Genomic DNA, 19,689 nt, shown 5'->3' on the forward strand with positions numbered 1-19,689 from the left:
TATTTATTTATTTATTTATTTATTTATTTATTTATTTATTTCTGGGACTCTCATTAGTGTGTCTTTTAAGCTTAGTTTAGGGACGGCTTCTCAAGCTAACTCACAGATTCCATTATTGACATATGTACACAAAAAAAGTGTGTAAATCTTAAGAGCGTGCCTCAATGGATTTTTTTTCCCGGTATTGGGAACTTTATTGGTTCTGGAGAAGTGGGGCGGCAGCCTTACTGTTTCCCGTTGCCATTGATGGGGCGGTTCACGTGGTCAGGGAGGTCAGGAAGGCCTTGATCTTGGGCCGGGCGCTCAGGCGCGCCACGTAGGCAGAAGGGGAAGGCGTCCAGGAGCCGGGGGCCAGGACCTGGTGGATCAGCAGCAAATCCAGCCGGTTGTAGTCGGTGAAGGAGATCTGGTTGCCCACAATGAAGGCCTGGCTGCCCTGGTTCTGGGCCAGCAGGGTCTCAAAAGGCTTCAGGTGTCCAGGCAGCGCCTTCACATAGCTGTCCTTGCCCGCCTCATAGTTGGTGTAGATGAGGGTGGCGTATTTACTGCGGAGGTCCTTCACCCGTCATTCACCATGTCCAGGAGGGTCGTCTCCCGATCGTCCTTCCCGTACAGCCCCAGCGAGCGGCTCAGGTGGCGCAGGATGGCATTGGACTGGTACAGGGTGAGGGCTCCATCCTGGAACTTGGGGAGCTGCCCGTAGAGGCAGGAGGCCTTGAGCGAGCCCTGGGACCACGTCTCCTTGGTCACCACCTCCTCCTTCCAGCTCTGGCCCTGGTCGGCCAGCAGCATGCGCATGGCCTTGCAGCCGCCTTGAACAGGGAAGTAAACAATGGTGTAGGGTGGCATGACTGCTGCGTGGCTGGCGGGCAGCTCGCAGCTGTGAAGGTGGACCTCGGTGGCAGGGCTGGGGCCTCAATGGATTTTTGCACAGTGACTGTGGCTGAGAACCAGGTTGGACTGAACCGGTGCTGTGGTTTGGGTCTGGAGTCGCCCAAACGCTCCTGTGTTGACAGCGTGGTCCCATGGCAGCTCGGTTGAGAGGCGGCACATTTAGGCAATGATTGGGGGTCTTGCGGGCTCGGGCTCCATCAGCAGATTAACCCGCATGAGCCCTGGGAGCCTGCTCTCCTCTGGGCTTCCAACTGCCAGGAGCGGAGCGACTCTCCCCCACCAAGCCCTTCGCCACAGCTCTGCCTCAGAGCGGCGAAGCTGGCCGACCCTTGAATAAGCCCCAGTAAACATTTCCCCCTCTCAGCTGTGCTCGCCAGGCATGCCAGTCCTGGTGAGGGGAAGCGGACTCCCACCCCAGCGTGGAAGAAGCCCCTGGTGCCAGGAGGGGCGGGCGGCTCCACTGCCTTTGCCCAGAGAGCTCCGATCCAGGCTCGCCGACTCTGGCAAGGCTTGGGATTTCTTTCAGTCGGCCTGGCTCAGGCCTCTGCTGCCCAGAATGCACTGGGGATCTGCTGGGGCATGCTGGGCTTTTCCTGCGAGGCCCATGTGCATTGCCGGCCAGCCCTGATGGCGCTGCCCGTGTGTTCGTTTGTGGATTAGCTCCTCCTGGTTCGTACCTGCCCTCTTTTCCTCGGGGACATACCGGCTCCACTTCTGTTTCTGTATTTCTCCCTCTTAATAGGAGAGGGAAGCTTACCACTGAGACGGAATTTATTTATAGGAGGAACTCTTGGTATATTTTGGTAAATAGATGCTTATCGAGGGAAAGAAAATGTCACGGATTCAGGGCTGCAGTTTCGTTAGAACTGAGATGTTGGGTGAATAGCTGCTAGCTTTTACTTCTGGTCTTGGAGCTGGGACCCAGGGCCTTGGGCACGGTGAGCAAGCTTTCCACCGCTCAGCCCACTCCCTGACCCCTTGTCACTTTTATTTGTTTTAAATGAACGATAATGCATCGTTTTATAAAGCAGAGGTCTCATTTTTGGGGGGTGGGGTGAGTTTAGGACCTCTCAAAGTTATTGAATATCTGAGTTTTCATTCTTATGAGTTATACTGGTTCATATATATTGTATTAGGAATTAAAACCCCAGATTTATTTATTTATTTATTTTTTGCGGAACTGGGGATGGAACCCAGGATCATTCTACCTCTAAGCTACACCCCCAGCCCTATGTTTTATTCTTATTTTGAAACAGGGTCTCACTGAGTTGCAGAGGGCCTCACAGTAACAGGCTGGCTGTGAACCACGATCCTCCTGTCTCAGCCTCCCAAATGCTGGGATTACAAGCGTGCGCCACCACGCCCGGCTAAAACCCCAGATTTTAACCACAGGCATCCAGGAGCCCAGGTTCCATTAATCATTTAGTCCCCAGTAACATGCATGTGTGCACACGCACACACACGCACACACACGCACACACAGTTGTGTTGGCTTCCTGTCTCACTCATGAAGCTCCCTTTGACCATCTGTGCTGTGCGCCCGTGTGTCATCCTGTGGCCACAGGTGTTGTGTCTTCCTGGGAGCCCATGCTCTGCACATCCCACAAGATCTGTTTCATGTACTTGTTGCTTCAAGGCAGATTTCAGTAAGTCGACAAAGCCCACGCTTCTATTTTGGTCTGCGTTGATACCTGATTCATTGAGTGGAACTTCATTAACAGTGATTTTATTGAAACTGAAAACTGACTGGAGATGCCCTGCCTTACAGAAACACTTTTCAGAATTCGCAGCCCGGCAGGGTGTCGTGGGGCTCACCTGTAATCCCAGTACCTGGGAGGCTGAGACAGGAGGATCACAGACTGGAATCTGCTTCAGCAACTTAGCAAGACCCTATTTCAAAATAAAAAAAAAAGAAAAACCACTGTGGGTAGCTCAGAGGTAGAATGCCCCTGGGTTCTAGTCCTCAAAACAAAAAAAATTGTAACCTGAACCCGCATGTTATAACTTTTTTGGGTGTGTGGTACTGGGGATGGAACCCAGGGGTATTCGACCTCTGAGCTACACCCCCAGCCCTATTTATTTATTCTTTGTTTTGAAACAGGGTCTCACTGAATTGCAGAGGGCCTCACTAAGTAGTTGAGGCTGTCTGTGAAACACCGTCCTCCTTTCTCAGCCTCCCAAATACCGAGATTACAAGTGTGAACACCACGCCTGGCCATGTTATCGTTTCTAAAGCTTTTTTTCCCAGGTGCATTCATTTTAAGTAACTATGCCCTTCTCTCTGGATTGTCCCGCAGAGTCCCTGTAAGCCGCTCCTGCTGGTGTGCCAGACCTCCCGGGGGCTGCCTGCCCAACTGCCCCAGACTCCGGCAGTGGGGCCCCCGATGGCAGTGGGCACCTCCCCCTGAAACCTGCCAAGCTGGACGCCACAGCTCTGCACGACGACACTTCGGCCAGCTCTGTGCCCCCTCCGGAGGCGTGCAGCCATGCGGTCCTAGCCTGCAGCCCGGGCATTCATGAAGAGCACTATGTGAGCGAGGCTGTGGAAGATGCTCCCGGCGGCAGAGGGTACCGGGATGCCTGCACCATCACCGGTACGGGCCCTTCCTGTGCCAGGGGTGGAGGGAGGGAAAGAGGGAGGGAGGCAGCCATCACCTGCAAAGACCAGGGAAGGGAGGCGGGTGCAGGCATAGGTCTGGGGAGGCCCTGGGGTGGAAACAGGAGTGTGCAGAAGAGCTCTGGGCTCGTGAGACCTCCCGCCCAGAACCTCCTGGCTAGCGAGTCATTCTGTGACTCAGACCCGGGGTGTAGCCAGCGCTTCACGGCATGTTCGTGCAGGTTGACCAATGACCCTGAGCTCTAGCAGCGTGCGGGCCGTTGGGGGTGCCTAGCGGGCAGCCCCTTGCTCCCCTCTCGGCCGGCAGCTTGGTCTTCACACACAGGCAGGTGTAACAGAAGTAAACACAGCGTCCTTGTGGGCTGTGGAAACGGAGAACTCTGTAGCGCCCTTTGTACACCACGAGGATTCGCACAGGTGTCTGGTCTCACGGGTCCTGTCCGGCGTCCCCGGAGCAGGAGCATCACTGTCTGGACCACTGCCAGCCTCCAGCGTTCTGTCCCATTGTTCTGGAGCTCCTGCTCCATCTCTTTCCCCGGGGGATGTTGAGACAAGTCCCGGAGCCAGCCCTGGGAGGGGCTGTGAATGGCGCAGGGCAGGTGGTACAGGGCCCGGCGGCCGCAATGGCAGGGTCACACGTGCATCGAGGTGCCGTCTTGTAGAGCTGGCTCGCTTTCCCCTCATCTTCAGTGTTTGTTTTTTTCCTCCTACTTGAAATTGGCCTGATAACACTTTATTTATTTATTTATTTATTTATTTATTTATTTATTTATTTATTTATTGGCACTGGGGATGGAACTCGGGCATTCTATCTCTGAGCTGCACCCCCAGCCCAATTTCTTTCTTTCTTTCTTTCTTTCTTTCTTTCTTTCTTTCTTTCTTTCTTTCTTTCCTTCTTTCTTTCCTTCTTTCTTTCTCTTTCTTTTTCTTTCTTTCCTTCTTTCTTTCCTTCTTTCTCTTTCTTTCTTTCTTTCTTTCTTTCTTTCTTTCTTTCTTTCTTTCTTTCTTTCTTTCTTTCTGTGGTACTGGGGGTGGAACCCAGAGGCTTTCTACCTCTGGGCTATACTCCCAGACCTATTTTATTTCCTATTTTATATTTTATTTGGAAACAGGGTCTCACTAAGTTGCTGAGAGCCTCACTAAGTTGCTGAGGCTGGCTTCAAACCTGAGCGATCCTCCTGTCTCAGCCTCCCAAGAATGCACCACTATGCCCGGCTCCATTTATTTATTTATTTATTTATTTATTTATTTATTTATTTAGTGGTGCTGGGTATGGAACCCAGAGGCTTTCTACCTCTGGGCTGTATTCCCAGACCTATTTTTATATTTTATTTGGAAACAGGGTCTCACTAAGTTGCTGAGAGCCTCACTAAGTAGCCAAGGCTGGCTTCGAACCTGTGTGATCCTCCTGTCTCAGCCTCTCAAATACTAGGATTACAAGCGTGCGCCACCATGCCAAGCCAGTCTTTTTTTTTTTTTTTTTTTTTTTTTGGTGGTACTGGGGTTCCTGGAAGCCCTTCTACCTCCGGGCTACACTCCCACACCTATTTTTTTTTTATTTGGAAACAGGGTCTCTTAAGCCAGCGCGGCTGGCTTCGAACCTGTGCAATCCTCCTGTCTCCACCTCCCAAGCGTGGGGATTACAAGCGTGCGCCACCATGCCCGGCAGTCTTTCTATTTTTGAAACAGGGTCTCACTGAGTTGCAAAGGGCCTGGCTAATTAGCTGAGGCTGTCCTTGAACCTCAATCCTCTGGTCTCCGCCTCCTGAATGCTGGGATTACAAGCGTGCGCCACCATGCCTGGCTTTCCCTTTCTTTGTAAATATTTTCTCTTTCGTGTTCTTGCCTGGGGCCCCAAGCCTTGGTGGTGGCTGTGTTTTCTGTTTCTTTTTTGCATCCCAGTTTGCCAGGAAATCTGTTGGGATTCTCTCTCAAGCGCATCCAGAATCTGGCCATTTCTCACACTCCACAGCACCGCACCTTGCTGGCCTCCCTCAGCGACTCCCGTCCAGGTGCCCAGCGCTCTTCATGAGCGAAGAGGTTTGGCTGTTCTAGAGTCAGGTGGCTGAGCTCCCCTCCACTTCTCCATGGGCTCCTGACTCGAGTTCCTTTACTGGCCTGAGGATGGGGTCCTCCCTGTGCCCCTGATCCGTCTCCTCTGCACCCACTCCATCCCAGGCACTTCCCGTCCTCGCTAGTCCTTGGACACCTGGGCGCAGCTAGGCTCAGAGTTTTGTGCTTGCTGCCGTCCTGCACCGGGCCACCTGGACCCCAGGCATCCTTCTGACCTCCTCCTCTGTTCTCCAGAGGCATTTCTTTAGGGCCTTTTGTGTCCCCTGGGGAGGTGTGACCCCCCTCCCACCCTTTTCCTGCTTTTCTCCCCAGACCCGACCATCCTCCGAGTTACTACAGGCTGCATTTCACCTGCAAACTGCGTAGAATTAACTCCTCGCCCTGCAGTCACACCCCCTAAGCAGTCCCTGTGTGTGGCCGTGCTCAGTGAACGCTGGTCATGTGGGCGGCCTGGGTAGTTTAATTATAGCCAGGACCTCAGGAAGCAGGTGCCGAGTCCCTTTTGGCAGGTGAACAGGCTGAGAAAGGCAGGTTCGGCACTTGGGCTAGAATTGCTGAGCTCTGGGGAGTGGGAGTCGCTTCCAGGGCTGCGGGGTCTCTGGGCACCCACACTCTCTGCCACCCAGGGTCACCTCTGTCTAGTTGGGCGGACGGATGAGCCAGGGGAACTGGCTGCACACTGAGGTTGGCACAGTTATGAGCAGGGACTCAGGGGCGCCGAGGAGGGTCTCCACGAGCCTTAGAGGCAAGGCGGTGGGGGGCGCAGGAGGCTTCCTGGAGGAGGCGCTGTCCCCTGCGTCTTCATTGTTCAGACGTTACCTTCCCCTTGGGGTTCCTAGTGATGTCTGTCCCGGTGAAACCCAGCCTGTTAAACCAGTTTCACTTTCTCTGAACGTGACAGCAAGGCACAGAAATGGCAGAGTGGGGGCCGGGGGCTGAGGCTGCGGCTGAGGGCTTGGGGCTCGAGGTCCTGTGCCTGGTGTCTGCAGCAGTCAGCAGTGTTCGGCTGAGAAGCAGCTCAGGCGGGCTTGCCTGGCAGGTGCTTGCAATGGAAACATCAGCCTGGGCGCTGCTGGCATTGAAGGAGGCAGACAGCCAGGCGACGCAGCACCTGTTCAGGTTCAGTTCTTAGGAGGTCGCAGGAAGGAAGACAGGCAGGGAAAGCCTTCTCTCAGAGACCTTGAACAGCCCCAAGAAGGCGTCTGCGGACTCCGCGGGCTGTGCCCAGTCCCAGGGCACCGCCTGGCATCCAGCCGCGGGCAAATTCACTCCGCCTCCAGTTCCCACTGTGCCCGGCCTGAACAGCAGACTTTCTGTTCCACTTTAAATTTCAAGCCAAACCGAAGGCCTGTCACAAAGCCCCGTTCTCCCCGCCACTCCCCTGCCAGACCCACAGGTATCACATTTTGGGGTGCGTCATTTTCAGATTGGGGCGGTTGAACAAGATGAGCAGATAGGGCTCTCAGGCGGCCGCGCTGACGTAACCCATGGTGCTCCCGGAGCAGCTCCCAAGCGCAGGATCTGTCCTGACAAGCAGACTCAGGAAAGTGCCGAGTGGCCCGGGACTGGAAGGGCTGCGGAGTGGCCGTGCCCGGGCTGCCCATGGAGGGACCCGTTTCTCTCTGAGCTGCCTTGCTGCGCTGTCTGCACATGGCGGTGGTGTTTCAGCTGGGGCAGCCCGCGCAGGCCCAGCCTGTGCCAGGACGGTGCCCGGGCCAGCTCCTTCCGACCAGCACCTGTGGTAAGTGCAAGCGCCGGCCGTGTCTGCTCCTGTTTTTCTTTGTTTCGTGGTGGGAGAGGAGAAGGACTGAGGAGTGGTTGCTCTGTTGTTTCGGGCTGTGTGGCAGGATGCCCCTGGCTTGTGGTAGGCACAGTGCACCGTTCAGTGACAGCTGGGCAGAGCGGAGGGCTGTCAGAGGCTGCTCCGGGGCTCCCGTCTCCCGCCCATCCCCTGCTCCAGGCCGGAGGAGGTGGGCAGAGCAGGCAGAGTGGGGTCACGTCCCCAGGACTGGGACCTCCACGAACACGTCCCATCTCCCAGCTTTGCCTTTTGTGCGAATCTTGGTCTTTACCCCGGTCTCAGCGCCGAGCCTGGCATCCTGAGTCAGCAAGTTTAACTTGTGGAGACAGAGTCAGGCAGGGCCGCCCGCCGCCGTCCTCGCCGTGACTCGCTGTGACTCAGGCGCCCGGAGTGGGGTGCTCGCAGGTCAAGGCTGCACCCCGCACCTGCTGCTTGCTGCGGCTGGCTCCTGCCGGGGCTGTTTCTTCCTGCTTCCTCTGCGCAGATCCGACTCTGCGGCGCGATGGACCGTCTGGTTTCTGTCTCCTCTGTGTTCTGGTTTTGATAATTTGGACCAAAACCTAATCAATGAATTCCTGAGAGAAGCCTCAGGAATTCTCAGCCTTTTGTCCCAGTTGGGCAATTATAGGTTTTAAGATACATAAGTCACATATCTACATATATATGTATGTGTGTGTAGCACATACATAAAAACCTATATATATATATATATATATATATATATGTTTTTATTTTGGTGGTACTGGAGATTGAACCCAGGGGAATTCTACTTCCCTATTTTTTTTTTTTTTTTTAGAAATAGGGTCTCACTAGATTGATGAGAGTATTATTATTTGCTGAGGCTGGCCTTGAACCTGCAATCCTCCTGTCTCAGCCTCCCAAGTACTGGGATTACAGGCCTGTGCCACCACGCCTGGCTTGAGTCATATTGAATAAACTTAAAGACACTTTCAAAAACATGGCACGGAAGATGGAACCCAGGGGTTTCCACCTCTGAGCTCCACCCCAGCTCGTATTTATTATTTATGTATTTTGCAGCAGGGTCTCACTAACTTGCTGAGGCTGGCCTCCAACTTGAGATCTTTCTGTCTCAGCCTCCCAGGTACTGGGATAACAAGCCTGGGCCACCAGGCCCAGCTGACTTCTTACACATTCTTTCTTTCTTTCTTTCTTTCTTTCTTTCTTTCTTTCTTTCTTTCTTTCTTTCTTCTTTCTTCTTCTTTCTTCTTTCTTCTTTCCCCTCTCTCTCTCTCTCTCTCTCTCTCTCTCTCTCTCTCTCTCTCTGTGGTGCTGGAACCCAGGGGCATTCTACCTCTGAGCTATACCCCCAGCCCTATTTCTTACTCTTCATTTTGACTCAGGCTGTCTTCATTAAGTTGCCTCACTAAGTAGCTGAGGCTGGCCACGAACCGCAATCCTCCTGTCTCCGGAATTACAGGCATGTGCCACCATGCCGGCTCTTACACATTATATTAATTCAGTTTATGGTACTGATGATCAATTTCTGTCCAGCATCACTTAAAATAATGTTTTCCGTCAAAAGTTCGTAGTGTAAGTGGCAGTGATTTGGCTGTGAGTGAAGCAGAGGCAAAAACAGTCAACTCTCCCCCTGCTGACAGCGGGAGGAAACGGGACTGGAGTGTCTCTGAGCTGGCAGGGAGATGAGTCCCCCTCAGTGCACGCTCCTGTTTGGTCGTTGCTCTATTTTTGCCCAGTTCTGCTGGGCTGATTTCTACAGCAAACTTCTACCCCCCCCAAAAAAAAAAAAAAAAAACACGCACATCTTCTAAATATGCTACGTGAGGCCGGGCGTGGTGGCGCACGCTTGTAATCCCCGCGCTTGGGAGGCCGAGGCAGGAGGATCGCACAGGTTCGAAGCCAGCCTCAGCTACTCAGTGAGGCTCTCAGCAACTTAGTGAGACCCTGTTTCCAAATAAAATATATTTAAAAAAAAATAGGTCTGGGATTATAGCCCGGAGGTAGAAAAGCCCCTGGGTTCTACCCCCAGTACCAAAAAAAAAAAAAAAAAAAAAAAATCCTTTGCATGTGCATTATAGATATTTCCTTCTCCCTTTAATTTTTTTTTTTTTTTTAACAAATGAAGGCATAAAGTAGGCATACCCTTGTTGCTACTCAGTAATCTGCCCTGGAGATCTTTCCCTTTGGCATGACTTCATATCACATTTTATTTTTACTTATTTATTTTTGTGGCACTGAGGATTGAACCCAGGGGTCTTCTTATTTTATTCCAGCCTTATTTTATTTCTTATTGCTAAGTTGTGGAGGGCCTGGCTAAATTGTCGAGGCCAAAGCTGGCCTCAAATCTGCTGCTATCCTCCTGTCTCAGCCTCCCAAGCGCAGGGATTACAGGCACGCGCCACCACGCCCGGCTTAGCACATTCTTTTTGGTGATGACCTATTATTCCTTACTTCCAAGGGTCACACTTAGTTAGATCTGTTCTCATTTGATAGTTGTGTAAGATCACTGGACGCTGTCTTAGAGATGTCCCCAGGGCTGGAGGCTATCCATGGCCCCAGATCCCAGCAAGTATGTGTCCCACGCGCTCCCCAGACGTCCTGGAGAGGGTCTTTGGTTTTGATGGGGACTGTCAGAGGGCTCATACTTTACATATTGTTCCAATAACACAAAAGACCCCGCTGGCCGCACCGCCTGCACCCTGGGCACTACCAAACAAGCACTGTGCTCTGCCCGACGTGGGGTAGAGGGCAAGAGCGCCTGGTCTTCCTTTGGGCTCTTCTGGGTTTGTGGACGTCTACCCTCTTTCAGTATTTCCTAGATTAATCAGAAGAATTTTTAAAGTTTTTACAGCACTGGGAACTGAATCCCAGGCCCAAGACATGGTAGAGAAGCTCCCCACAACTGAGCTGACCCCCATTTCTAGTAATTTTGTGTGTGTGGTGCTGGAGATTGAACCCAGGGGCAGTCTACCTCTGAGCTACACCCCCAGCCCGATTCTTATTATTATCATTATTCTTCTTTATTTTGAAACAGTCTCACTAAGTTGCAGAGCGCCTCACAAGTTGCTGAGGCTGGCTGCAAACCTGTAATCCCCCTGTCTCAGCCTCCCAAGTACTGGGATTACAAGCGTGCGCCACCACGCCCGGCTCTTGTTTTTTATTTTTATTTTTAAAACAGTTTCTACTTTTAGCTCCTGCAGCGGGCTATCTCTGTAACTCTAAATACTATAATTATTATTTATACCTTCCTTTCTTTCTTTCTCTACCTTAGACAGGGACTTGCAGGGCCTCCTCCCAGGATTGCGGTGGGGCTTAAGAGTTCAGACATCACACACAAAGACTCGGAGGATGCTCCTGGCACGCAGCAAGCGCTCAGTTAATTAGCTTGCTTGTTGTTACTGCTGCCTGTTTGTCTATCTGGCTCTAATTTATTATCTGCCCGCCTGTTTACCTGTTTACCTATGTGTGTCTCTATCATCTTTTACTGTCTGTCTTTCTGCCTGCCAGTTTATCTTTTGGCCTTCTTCCCTCATCTCTTTGGGCTGGAGGGAGCCCCATGCGGATGCCCTCTGCTGGGTTAGCAGGAGGAAGGTCAGGGAGGAGGGGCTGCGGCTGGCAGAGGGTTTTTTTTTTTTTTTTTTGGCAGTGCTGAGGATGGAACCCAGGGGCATTCTACCTCCGAGCTACACCCCAGTCCTATTTTTTATTTTGAAACAGGGTCTCACTAAGTTGCTGGGGGTGGCTGTGAACCTGCGATCCTCCTGTCTCAGCATCCCGAGTACTGGGATTACAAGCTTGTGCCACCACGCCCAGCCAGAGCTCTTTAAAATTGTGCCATAGGCTTCTTTCTGTGCCCTCTGTCCCTGTCTCTGAGCCTGCCCAGATTTATTCGGTTCCTTCTGTATCAATATATTTGCAGCTACCTCTCCAAGATGTTTTTCTTTTACCCAATGCTGCCGCCTCCTCCTCCTCTTCCTTCTCCTCCTCCTCCTCCTTCTCCTCTTTCTCCCCCTCCTCTTCTTTCTCCTCCTCTTCCTCCTCCTCCTCCTCCTTCTTCTTGGTACTGGGGGTTGAGTCCAGGGGCATTCTGCTTCCATGTTACACCCCCCGGCCCTATTTTATTTATATTTTGTTTTATTTTGAAACGGTCTGGCCAGGTTGACGAGCGTCTCGCTACTTGTGGAAGCTGTCCTCCAACCTGCGATCCTGCCTCAGCCTCCCCGAGTCCTGGTTACAGGCGTGCTCCACCTGCCCGCTCAGGGCTGGAGGTCTCCCTGTCACCTCAGCGCCTCCTCAGGAACTGTTATCTGGACTCCTTCACCGCCCTCTGCACCCAGGGGTCGGCTCACACTCACCCTCCTCCCAGGATGGGGATGGATGGAATTCCGAATTCCAATGGAGTCCCTGGGAGCAGTGACCCCCCAGCTGCTGGGAGGCAGAGCCTGTTAATCTATCCCAGGGAAGGTGGCTTAAGGGGAAAAGTGACTTCTTGTTATTGCTTGTTTGTTTGTTTGTTTTGTGCTGGGGATTGAACCCAGGGGCTTTCTACCTCAGAGCTATGCCCCAGCCCTTTTGCTGTGTGTGTGTGTGTGTGTGTGTGTGTGTGTGTGTGTGTGTGTGTGTGGTACTGGGGGTTGAACCCAGGACAGTCCACCTCCAGGCTAAACCACCGGGCCTTTTATTTTTGATTTTGAAAGAGTCTGCCTAGGCAGCTGAGTCTCCCTAAGCTCCAGAGGCTGTCCTTGAAGCCTGCAGTCGTCCTGTTGCAGACTCCCAAGTACTGGAACTGCAGCATGTGCCGCCACACCCGGCCCCAAAGCCAGCTAAATTGCTCAGGCTGGCCTTGAACCTGTGACCCTCTGGTCTCAGCCTCCCAAGTACTGGGATTGTAGGCACGCATCACCTTACTCGGTGGTGATGTTTTTGTGACAATAGAAGATGCTAGAGCTCTGAAATTAAGCCCAGTACAAACCTCCACGGGGTGGAGAATGTTCTGTCTGTCTGTCTGTCTGTCTGTCTGTCTCTCTCTCTCTCTCTCTCTTGCAGGTCTGGGGATGGAACCCAGGGGCATTCTACCTCCAAGCTACACCCCCAGCCCTATATTTTTAGTCTTTATTTTGAAACAGGGTCTCACTGAGTAGCTGAGGCTGTCCACGAAGCAGGATCAATCGTCCTGTCTCAGCCTCCCGAGTGCTGGGTTTACAAGCGTGCCCACCACGCCCGGCTGGAGAATGTTCTCCATCCGGTTATTAGCCAAGCGAGGCTGTTGAATGCCCAAGTGTGGTCGTTGGGACTGAAGACTAACTTAAGCATTTTGTTTAATGTGAATTGATTTGCATTAAACTAGGCTCTTGTGCTAATGGCAGCACACTGGCGGCACAGCCCTGTGCGTCCTTATGGTTCTTAGGGCACCTCCGTTAAAACGTTTTCATAGCTGGGCATGGTTGGCCCACGCTTGGAATCCTAGTACTTGGGAGGCTGAGACAGGAGGATCGCAGGTTTGTGGTCAGCCTCAGCTACTTAGTGAGGTCCTTTGCAACTTAGTGAGACCCTGTTTCAAAAAATAAAGAATAAAAATAGGGCTAGGGGTGTAGCTTGAAGGTAGAATGCCCCTGGTATTCAATTCCCAGGTATTAAAAAAAGGTTTCCATAGATCTTTAGTGCTTGAAAACAAAAACAGAACAAAATAATATTAGTTGTAGACATGATTAGCATCTGTACCCTTCATAGAAAGTGATTTTATGCTGGGTGATAGCGCACACCTGTAATCCCAGAGGGTTGCAGGTTCAAGACCAGCCTCAACAACTTAGCTGAGACTTTTAGCAACCTAGAGAGACCCTGCTTCAAAATATAAAAATAAAAAGCACGGGGGGTGTAGTTTGGAGGCAGAATGCCCTTGGGTTTAATCCCCAGCACCACACACAAAGAAACCACCTATCTCTTTATCATAAAAATATCATAGGAATTCAGATGAGGCTTATTAAGTGCCTACGCTGTGATGCATGAAAAGGTTCAATAAATACTTGCAACAGACCCCCCCACACACACACACACCCTGGCTCAGGGTAATTGCCAGTTTTTCTCGAAAGCCGCCTCAACCGCCCCAGTTCATGGTGAAATTCCAGGGCGGCCCTTTCCTGTCCCCCATGAGGGGTGGGGCCCTGCTGTGATTCACCGGTAGAGGGTACCTTATGTCAACTTGTGATTTCAGTCTAAATTCCCCAGACACCGGCTTGGGAGGCGGAGCAAATGAGTCCCATCCTGCCACCTGGCTCCCCTGGGTGCTAGGGACGGGGTGCCGGCCCTGCGGCCATGCCAGGGTCCCTGTGGGTGTGCCGAGGAGCTGGGGCACCCCGACTTGGGCTCGCTGCCCTCTGCCTGGCTCGCACCCCCTCTCTCCACCCCCCTCTTTTTCTCCCTCCTTCCTCCCGCCCGGGTCCCCCTCTCTTCTCCCCTCCCTCCTCTCTCCTGCCCCTTGCCTCTCCTGCTCCCCCTCCTCCCTTTTCTCTTCATCCTCTCATCTTTTCCTCTCCCTCTCCATCAGAGAAACAATTTCTTTCTTTCCTCTTTTTATTTTTTAGTGGTACTGCCTCCAAGCTACACCCCCAGCCCTTTTTATTTTTGTTTTTTGAAATAGTCTTCCTAAGTAGCTGAGGCCGGCCTCAAAATTGCCGCCCTCCAGTCTCAGCCTCCCAAGTACTGGGATTATTAGCATGCACCACCATGCCAGGGAGCTTATCTGCCGAATACTTAATTCTAGTTTTTTCCGGCCATGAAAAGTTGTGATGCCCGATGGTCGTTTTCTGTTGGTTCATGTATTTATTTTTGTGAGTAGAAAGGAGAGGAGCACATTTGAGTTATGCAAAGGCCTCTACTTTCCCAGCCCACTCTCCCTTCCTCTGCCTTTTTGTTGTCTGTTTTTTGGTACTGGGGACTGAATCCAGGGGCATCTCCCTCTGAGCTACACTCCAGCTCTTTTTACTTTACTTTATTTTAAATGTTTTCTTCGTACTGGACATTGAATCCAGGGGTGCTCTACCTCCAAACTACATCCCCAGCCCTTTTTACTTTTCTACTTTGAAACAGGGTCTCACTAAATTGCTGGGGATACAGATGGGGGCCTGGTCCCTGGCTCCCCTCCTCCTGGCGCCGCCCAGGTGAGCCTGCAGCGCCACCTAGTGGGCCAGAGAAGTGCCAGCAGGAGGTGGGAGCCGCGGTTCGGGGTCTGCAGGCATTGCCTATCAGGCAGGCCCGGGAACACTACCCAACCACAGAGCTCCGGAGCGTGTGCGGGATGAGCCCAGGGAGGATGGGGAGTGAAGCAGGCAGCCAGGTGGTGTGCTGGCTTCTCGGGGACTTGTGGGTAACAGGAGCGACCTTGAATGCTTGGGTGCTGGTGGCCCGAGGACTTGGGCAAGGCTGGCTGGGGAGGACACGGCACCTTTGGCGCAGGGCTTGGCTGCCACCTGTGCGGAGTCAGGCCTCCTTGCTGTTACAGCACAAAAGCCAGGATGGGCGAGGCTGCCTTTCACTAAAACTTCTGTTTATAAAACAGGGCCTGTATTTCCTCAGGGGACCATTCTTTGGGACTCCTGGCCTAGACTTTCCAGGATAGATTTGCATCTGGGCACCATCTCAATGTTGTTAAGAGAGAAAGACTCCTTCTTGGTTGGGAAGCCAGAAACAGTTCAAAGGGCAGCCCTGGATCCCATCCACCCACTCAAATCTGAGATCCTCCTGTCTCAGGCTCCCAAGTACGGGGATTGCAGGCATGTACCACCATGCCTGGCTGTGTTTGCATATTTTTTTTTTTCCAACCACAAAACCTACAAAAACCTGGATACTAGGGGTGGAACCCAGGGGCCCTCTACCTTCGGGCTACACTCCTAGGCCTATTTTATATTTTATTTGGAAACAGGGTCTCACTGCTTGCAAATAAAAGTTGCTGAGAGCCTCACTAAGTAGCTGAGGCTGGCTTTGAACCTTGCAATCCTCCTGTTTCAGCTTCCCCAAGGACTGGGATTACAAGTGTGCCCACCACGTCCAGCTGGGCTGCATTTAAAATAAGTTTTCAAAAACCTCTGGGTGCTGGGCATGGTGGTGCACACTTGTCATCCCAGCATTCAGGAGGATCGTGGTTTGCTGACAACCTCAGCTACTCAGTGAGGCCCTCTGCAACTCAGTGAGACCCCTGTTTCAAAATAAAGAATAAAAATAGGGCTTGGGATGGAGCTCAGAGGTAGAATGCCTGTGGGTTCCACCCCTATTACCAAAACAAAAAGCAAAAACTCTTGGTTTCTGTTGCCATTATGACCTTTTTTGGGGGACAAGGGGCTGGTGATTGAACCCGGGGGCAGTCTACCTCTGACCTACACACCCAGGCCCCTTTTAATTAATTAATTAATTAATTTTTTGTTTTAAAACGGTCTTGCTAGGTTGCTAAGAGTCTTGCTAAGTTGCTGAGGCTGTCCTCGAGCCGTCCGCGTGCCTCAGCTTCCCCGGTCCTGGGATTACAGGCACATGCCGCACGCCCGGCCCACGTGACTCCTGACCCCCGGTACGCCGTCTGGCCCGTGAGCGGAGCCAGGGTCCTTCTGGAGCGGCCTTGCACGCTCTCCACGTGTGTAGCGAATAGACACTTGTTACGAGTGCCTGCCTGCCCTGACGGGCCTCCTTCCACCAGTTACCTTTATCGTCACTTTCCATCTCCTCTGCATTCTGCCTCAGAGTGGGTGGCGCTTTGGCCCGCGCTGCATTTTGAGTTTATGTTGGTGCTGATGTCAAACCCACTCCGCTCCCAGGCTTAGTTTACCCCGTGTGTCTGGCTGGGTTTGACGGCCCCTTACCAGGCTAGGTGGTGACATTTGGGGAATGAGCTTGAAATCTTTTAATATCCAGATGAGCTCACTGGATAGTCTGGGAAAGTAACCATTGTTCGTGTAGAAACCGAATTTCCTGCCCAGGAAACAGTTTAGATTAACTGGCAAAGCAGATGAGTGCCGTGCATGGCGGGGCCCAGTGGTGCTATGGCTTCCCAAAGTTTTGTTCTATTAATATAATGAAGTAACAGCAGGGCGTGGTGGCGCACGCTTGTAATCCCGGCACTCCGGAGGCTGAGGCAGGAGGATGGCGGTTCACGGACAGCCTCAGCTAGTACTCAATGAGGCCCTTTGCAACTCAGTGAGACCCTGTTTCAAAATAAAGAATAAAAAATAGAGCTGTGGCTCAGAGGTAGAATGCCCTGGCTTCCATCCCCAGTACAGTCAAAAACAAACAAACAAAAAAAAAAAAAAAAAAAAAAGAAGAAGCTTGATCTTTCAAACCTGCAGAACAGCAAAACCCAAGTGGTGGGGTCGCTAAGATGTAGTTCCCAAAGTTGTGCTGTTTTGTTGTGTTTACTTAAAGAAATGCAGGCTTGCTTTCTAGTCATTTAAAGGGAGTGGACTGAGTTTTGCTGAAGAGAAGAATGGTCTCGCCTAATGGGATTTGTTCTCTCAGATTAAGAAAGTTCCCCAGGAGGCTCAGTGGCCCTACCATTCTCGGGGGCCCAGCCTCCTCCTTTCCTCAGGTTTTACCATGCTAGTTATGGCTTCTGTCCTCCAGGTCACCTTACCTCTACAAGGCTGCTCGTACTCCAGCCATCATGGCCACATTCTAGGCTGTAGGAGGGGAGCCTTTGGGGCAGCTCGCCTACCACTGCTTCTATTTCACGGGCTAGAACTTTAACTCATGATCGTGTTTTTTGCTGCTGCGGGGGGTGGCTAAGAGGTGCACTCTTTCCATGGGGCGCAGGGCTTTGAGCCTACGGAGAGGCTGGCTCGTGGGAGGTGGCTGACCATGTCTACACAGCTCCTTGAGCAGGACTGAGAGGTGACTTCAACAGCAGCGCTACCCGTCTGTCGCATTGAGGCTAAAATAACGGTGTTTGGAAAACGGGGTGGACAAGCCGGGGAGGCCGTTCCTCGCTGGAGGCCCCTGGGCGCGGCCTGGCAGCCTGCGTCCCAGCGTGGTCCCGATTACAGACCCGTTAGCGATCACTAGACCCACAGGGAGGCTGGTCATAGGCAGTCTACAAAGCAAGGGACATCAAGTCACAAATGCCGCAGAGTTTGACCCACCGGGAGGCGTAACAAGACCGGGCACATCCCACCTGGGGGTGTGCTCCTCGTGGGGAGACCTCATCTCAGATGGGGTCAAAAGGGAAGCTTCAGCTACGTGCTATGTTGGTGTCCTCCCCCCCCAGGGGCATTTGACCTCTGAGCTACACCCCCAGCCCTATTTTTTATTCTTTATTTGCAACAGGGCCTCACTGAGTTGCAAAGGGCCTCACTGAGTAGTAGCTGAGGCTGTCCGTGAACCACGATCCTTCTGTCTCAGCTACGTGCTATGTTTAAGGAACTCTCAGCACTGGAAAGGGTAGAAGTTGGAAGTAGAAGGGCCTCTCACGGGGCCAGAGACAGCTTGGGGTGTGGTGAGGATGATGGCCTCTAGGACCAGCCTGTGTTAGAAAACCAGGGTCCATCCAGGTGTGATGGCGCATGCCTGTAATCCTAGCACTTGAGAAGCTAAAACAGGAGGATCACAGGTTTGAAGCCAACCTCAGCAACTTAGTGAGACCCTATTTCAAAATAAAGAGGGCCTGGATGTAGCATAGAAGGAGAACGCCCTTGGTTTCACAAGACGGTTGAAAGATACAAAGGAGAAGAAAGACGAGAAGAGAGGCCACTGCTCCTTGGATGCGGTGGCTGCAGGCGTCCGGCCTCTCTGCTCGCTAGTGCGGGGCCTTATGATGGCCATAAGGACCCTGACTCAGATCGGTCAGGAGGAGTCAATGAGTTGCTGCTGTGACAGCGGCCCCTCAGGCTTCTGGTAGCGCTCTCACCTAGCTCTAAAAAGCACGGCTGGATTCCGGGATAACACCTACAAATGTAAGCGCCTCAGATGGTTCCAAGATGCAGTGAAAATGAAAGCAAAGCCAGAGTGGTTCTAGAAGAAAGCAGTTCTGGTTACTTTAGCAATCCTGACACAGGAAGACCGTCCAGCACCCTAAGCACCTAATGAACTTATTTTTTGTTGTTGTTTTTGCGGTACTGGGGATGGAGCCCAGGGGCAGTCTACCTCCAAGCTACACCTCCGGCTCTATTTTTTATTCTTTGTTTTGAAACAAGGTCTCACTGGGTTGCAAAGGGCCTCACTAAGTAGCTGAGGCTGTTGTCCTGTCTCAGCCTCCACCCTAATGCCAGGATTACAAATGTGCACCACCACGCCCAGTTTACGTCATGAACTTATAAGTATGACCGCAAGTGTAAAAAAAAAAATGGTTGATTGATGTGAGCATACAAAATTAAACTTTATACAGGGATTCCTACCACACTGTAGTCTATTTGTTCTTGAAAAGCTTGCCTGCCCTGCAGAACTGGACGTTAACATTCACAGGAGTTGTGCAACTTTGTAAGCAGGACGCATACCGAGCCAGTCCCTGGGGAGCCAGCTTGGCCGGCCGAGGGGCTGCTCCTCCAGGCCCTGGAGCGCCACAGCGGAGGAGCCCCGACGCAGAGCCGACTGCAGGTTTCTTTATTTGTTTTTATATTTATTTATTTATTTATTTTGTGGTACTGGGGATGGAACCCAGGGACATTCGACCTACACCCCCAGCCCTATTTTTTAGTCTTTATTCTGAAGCAGAGTCTCACTGAGTTGCAGAGGGCCTCACTAGGTAGCTGAGGCTGTTCATGAACCTGGATCCTCCTGTCTCAGCCTCCCAAGCACTGGGATGACGGGTGTGTGCCACCACGCTCGGCTTGTACCAGGCTCTTTTTTTTTTTTTTTTGCATTTCAAAATGGTTTTAATTTTCAAAATGTGGAATAATTTTAAACTTAGATGTTACAGGTACAGTACAATTCAAGTCTCCCCAGTGCTACCGTTTCACTACATATTTTTTATCAGGTCTAATTTTTCTTTCTCCCTATTGCAGCCTGTTGAGAGCAGGCTGTAGATATGATATGTGCCATCTTTAAACTTTAGTGGCTGTTTTGTTAAAAAAAGAAAAAAAAAAAAAAAGAGGCCGGGCATGGTGGTGCACAATGTAATCCCAGCATTCGGGAGGTGGAAACCTGGGGATCGCAGTTCGTGGACAGCCGAGGACAGCCTCAGCTACTTAGCGAGGCCCTTCCCAACTCAGACCCTGTTTCAAAAATAAAAAGACTAAAAAAATAGGGCTGGGGGTGTAGCTCAGAGGAAGAATGCCCCTGGGTTCCATCCCCAATGCCACAAAAAACAAAACAATAAGACAAGGATAAGCCTTCTGTAACTGGGAAGGACCTC

The 19,689-nt window shown here is 51.8% G+C and overlaps 1 protein-coding gene and 1 pseudogene across 3 annotated transcripts in view; one reads left to right on the plus strand and one right to left on the minus strand.

Moving 5' to 3' along the window:
• Positions 1–224: 224 nt before the first annotated feature.
• Positions 225–849, minus strand: LOC308276265 (glutathione S-transferase P-like; annotated as a pseudogene). Its single transcript has one exon. The product of its transcript is annotated as a glutathione S-transferase P-like (transcript).
• A 6,385-nt stretch (positions 850–7,234) lies between these two features.
• The window catches only part of TRAK1 (trafficking kinesin protein 1), a gene marked incomplete at both ends in the record, with an annotated part of 112,480 nt that continues 100,025 nt past the window's right edge, over positions 7,235–19,689 (plus strand). For both annotated transcript variants that reach the window (XM_080715647.1, XM_080715648.1), the window contains one exon: positions 7,235–7,325. In XM_080715647.1, the coding sequence (XP_080571773.1) occupies positions 7,235–7,325 (91 nt within the window). The remainder of the gene's footprint in view (positions 7,326–19,689) is intronic.

Source organism: Muscardinus avellanarius, assembly GCF_963383645.1.
Source record: "Muscardinus avellanarius genome assembly, chromosome: 18".
In the NCBI taxonomy this organism is placed as follows: Eukaryota; Metazoa; Chordata; class Mammalia; order Rodentia; family Gliridae; genus Muscardinus; species Muscardinus avellanarius.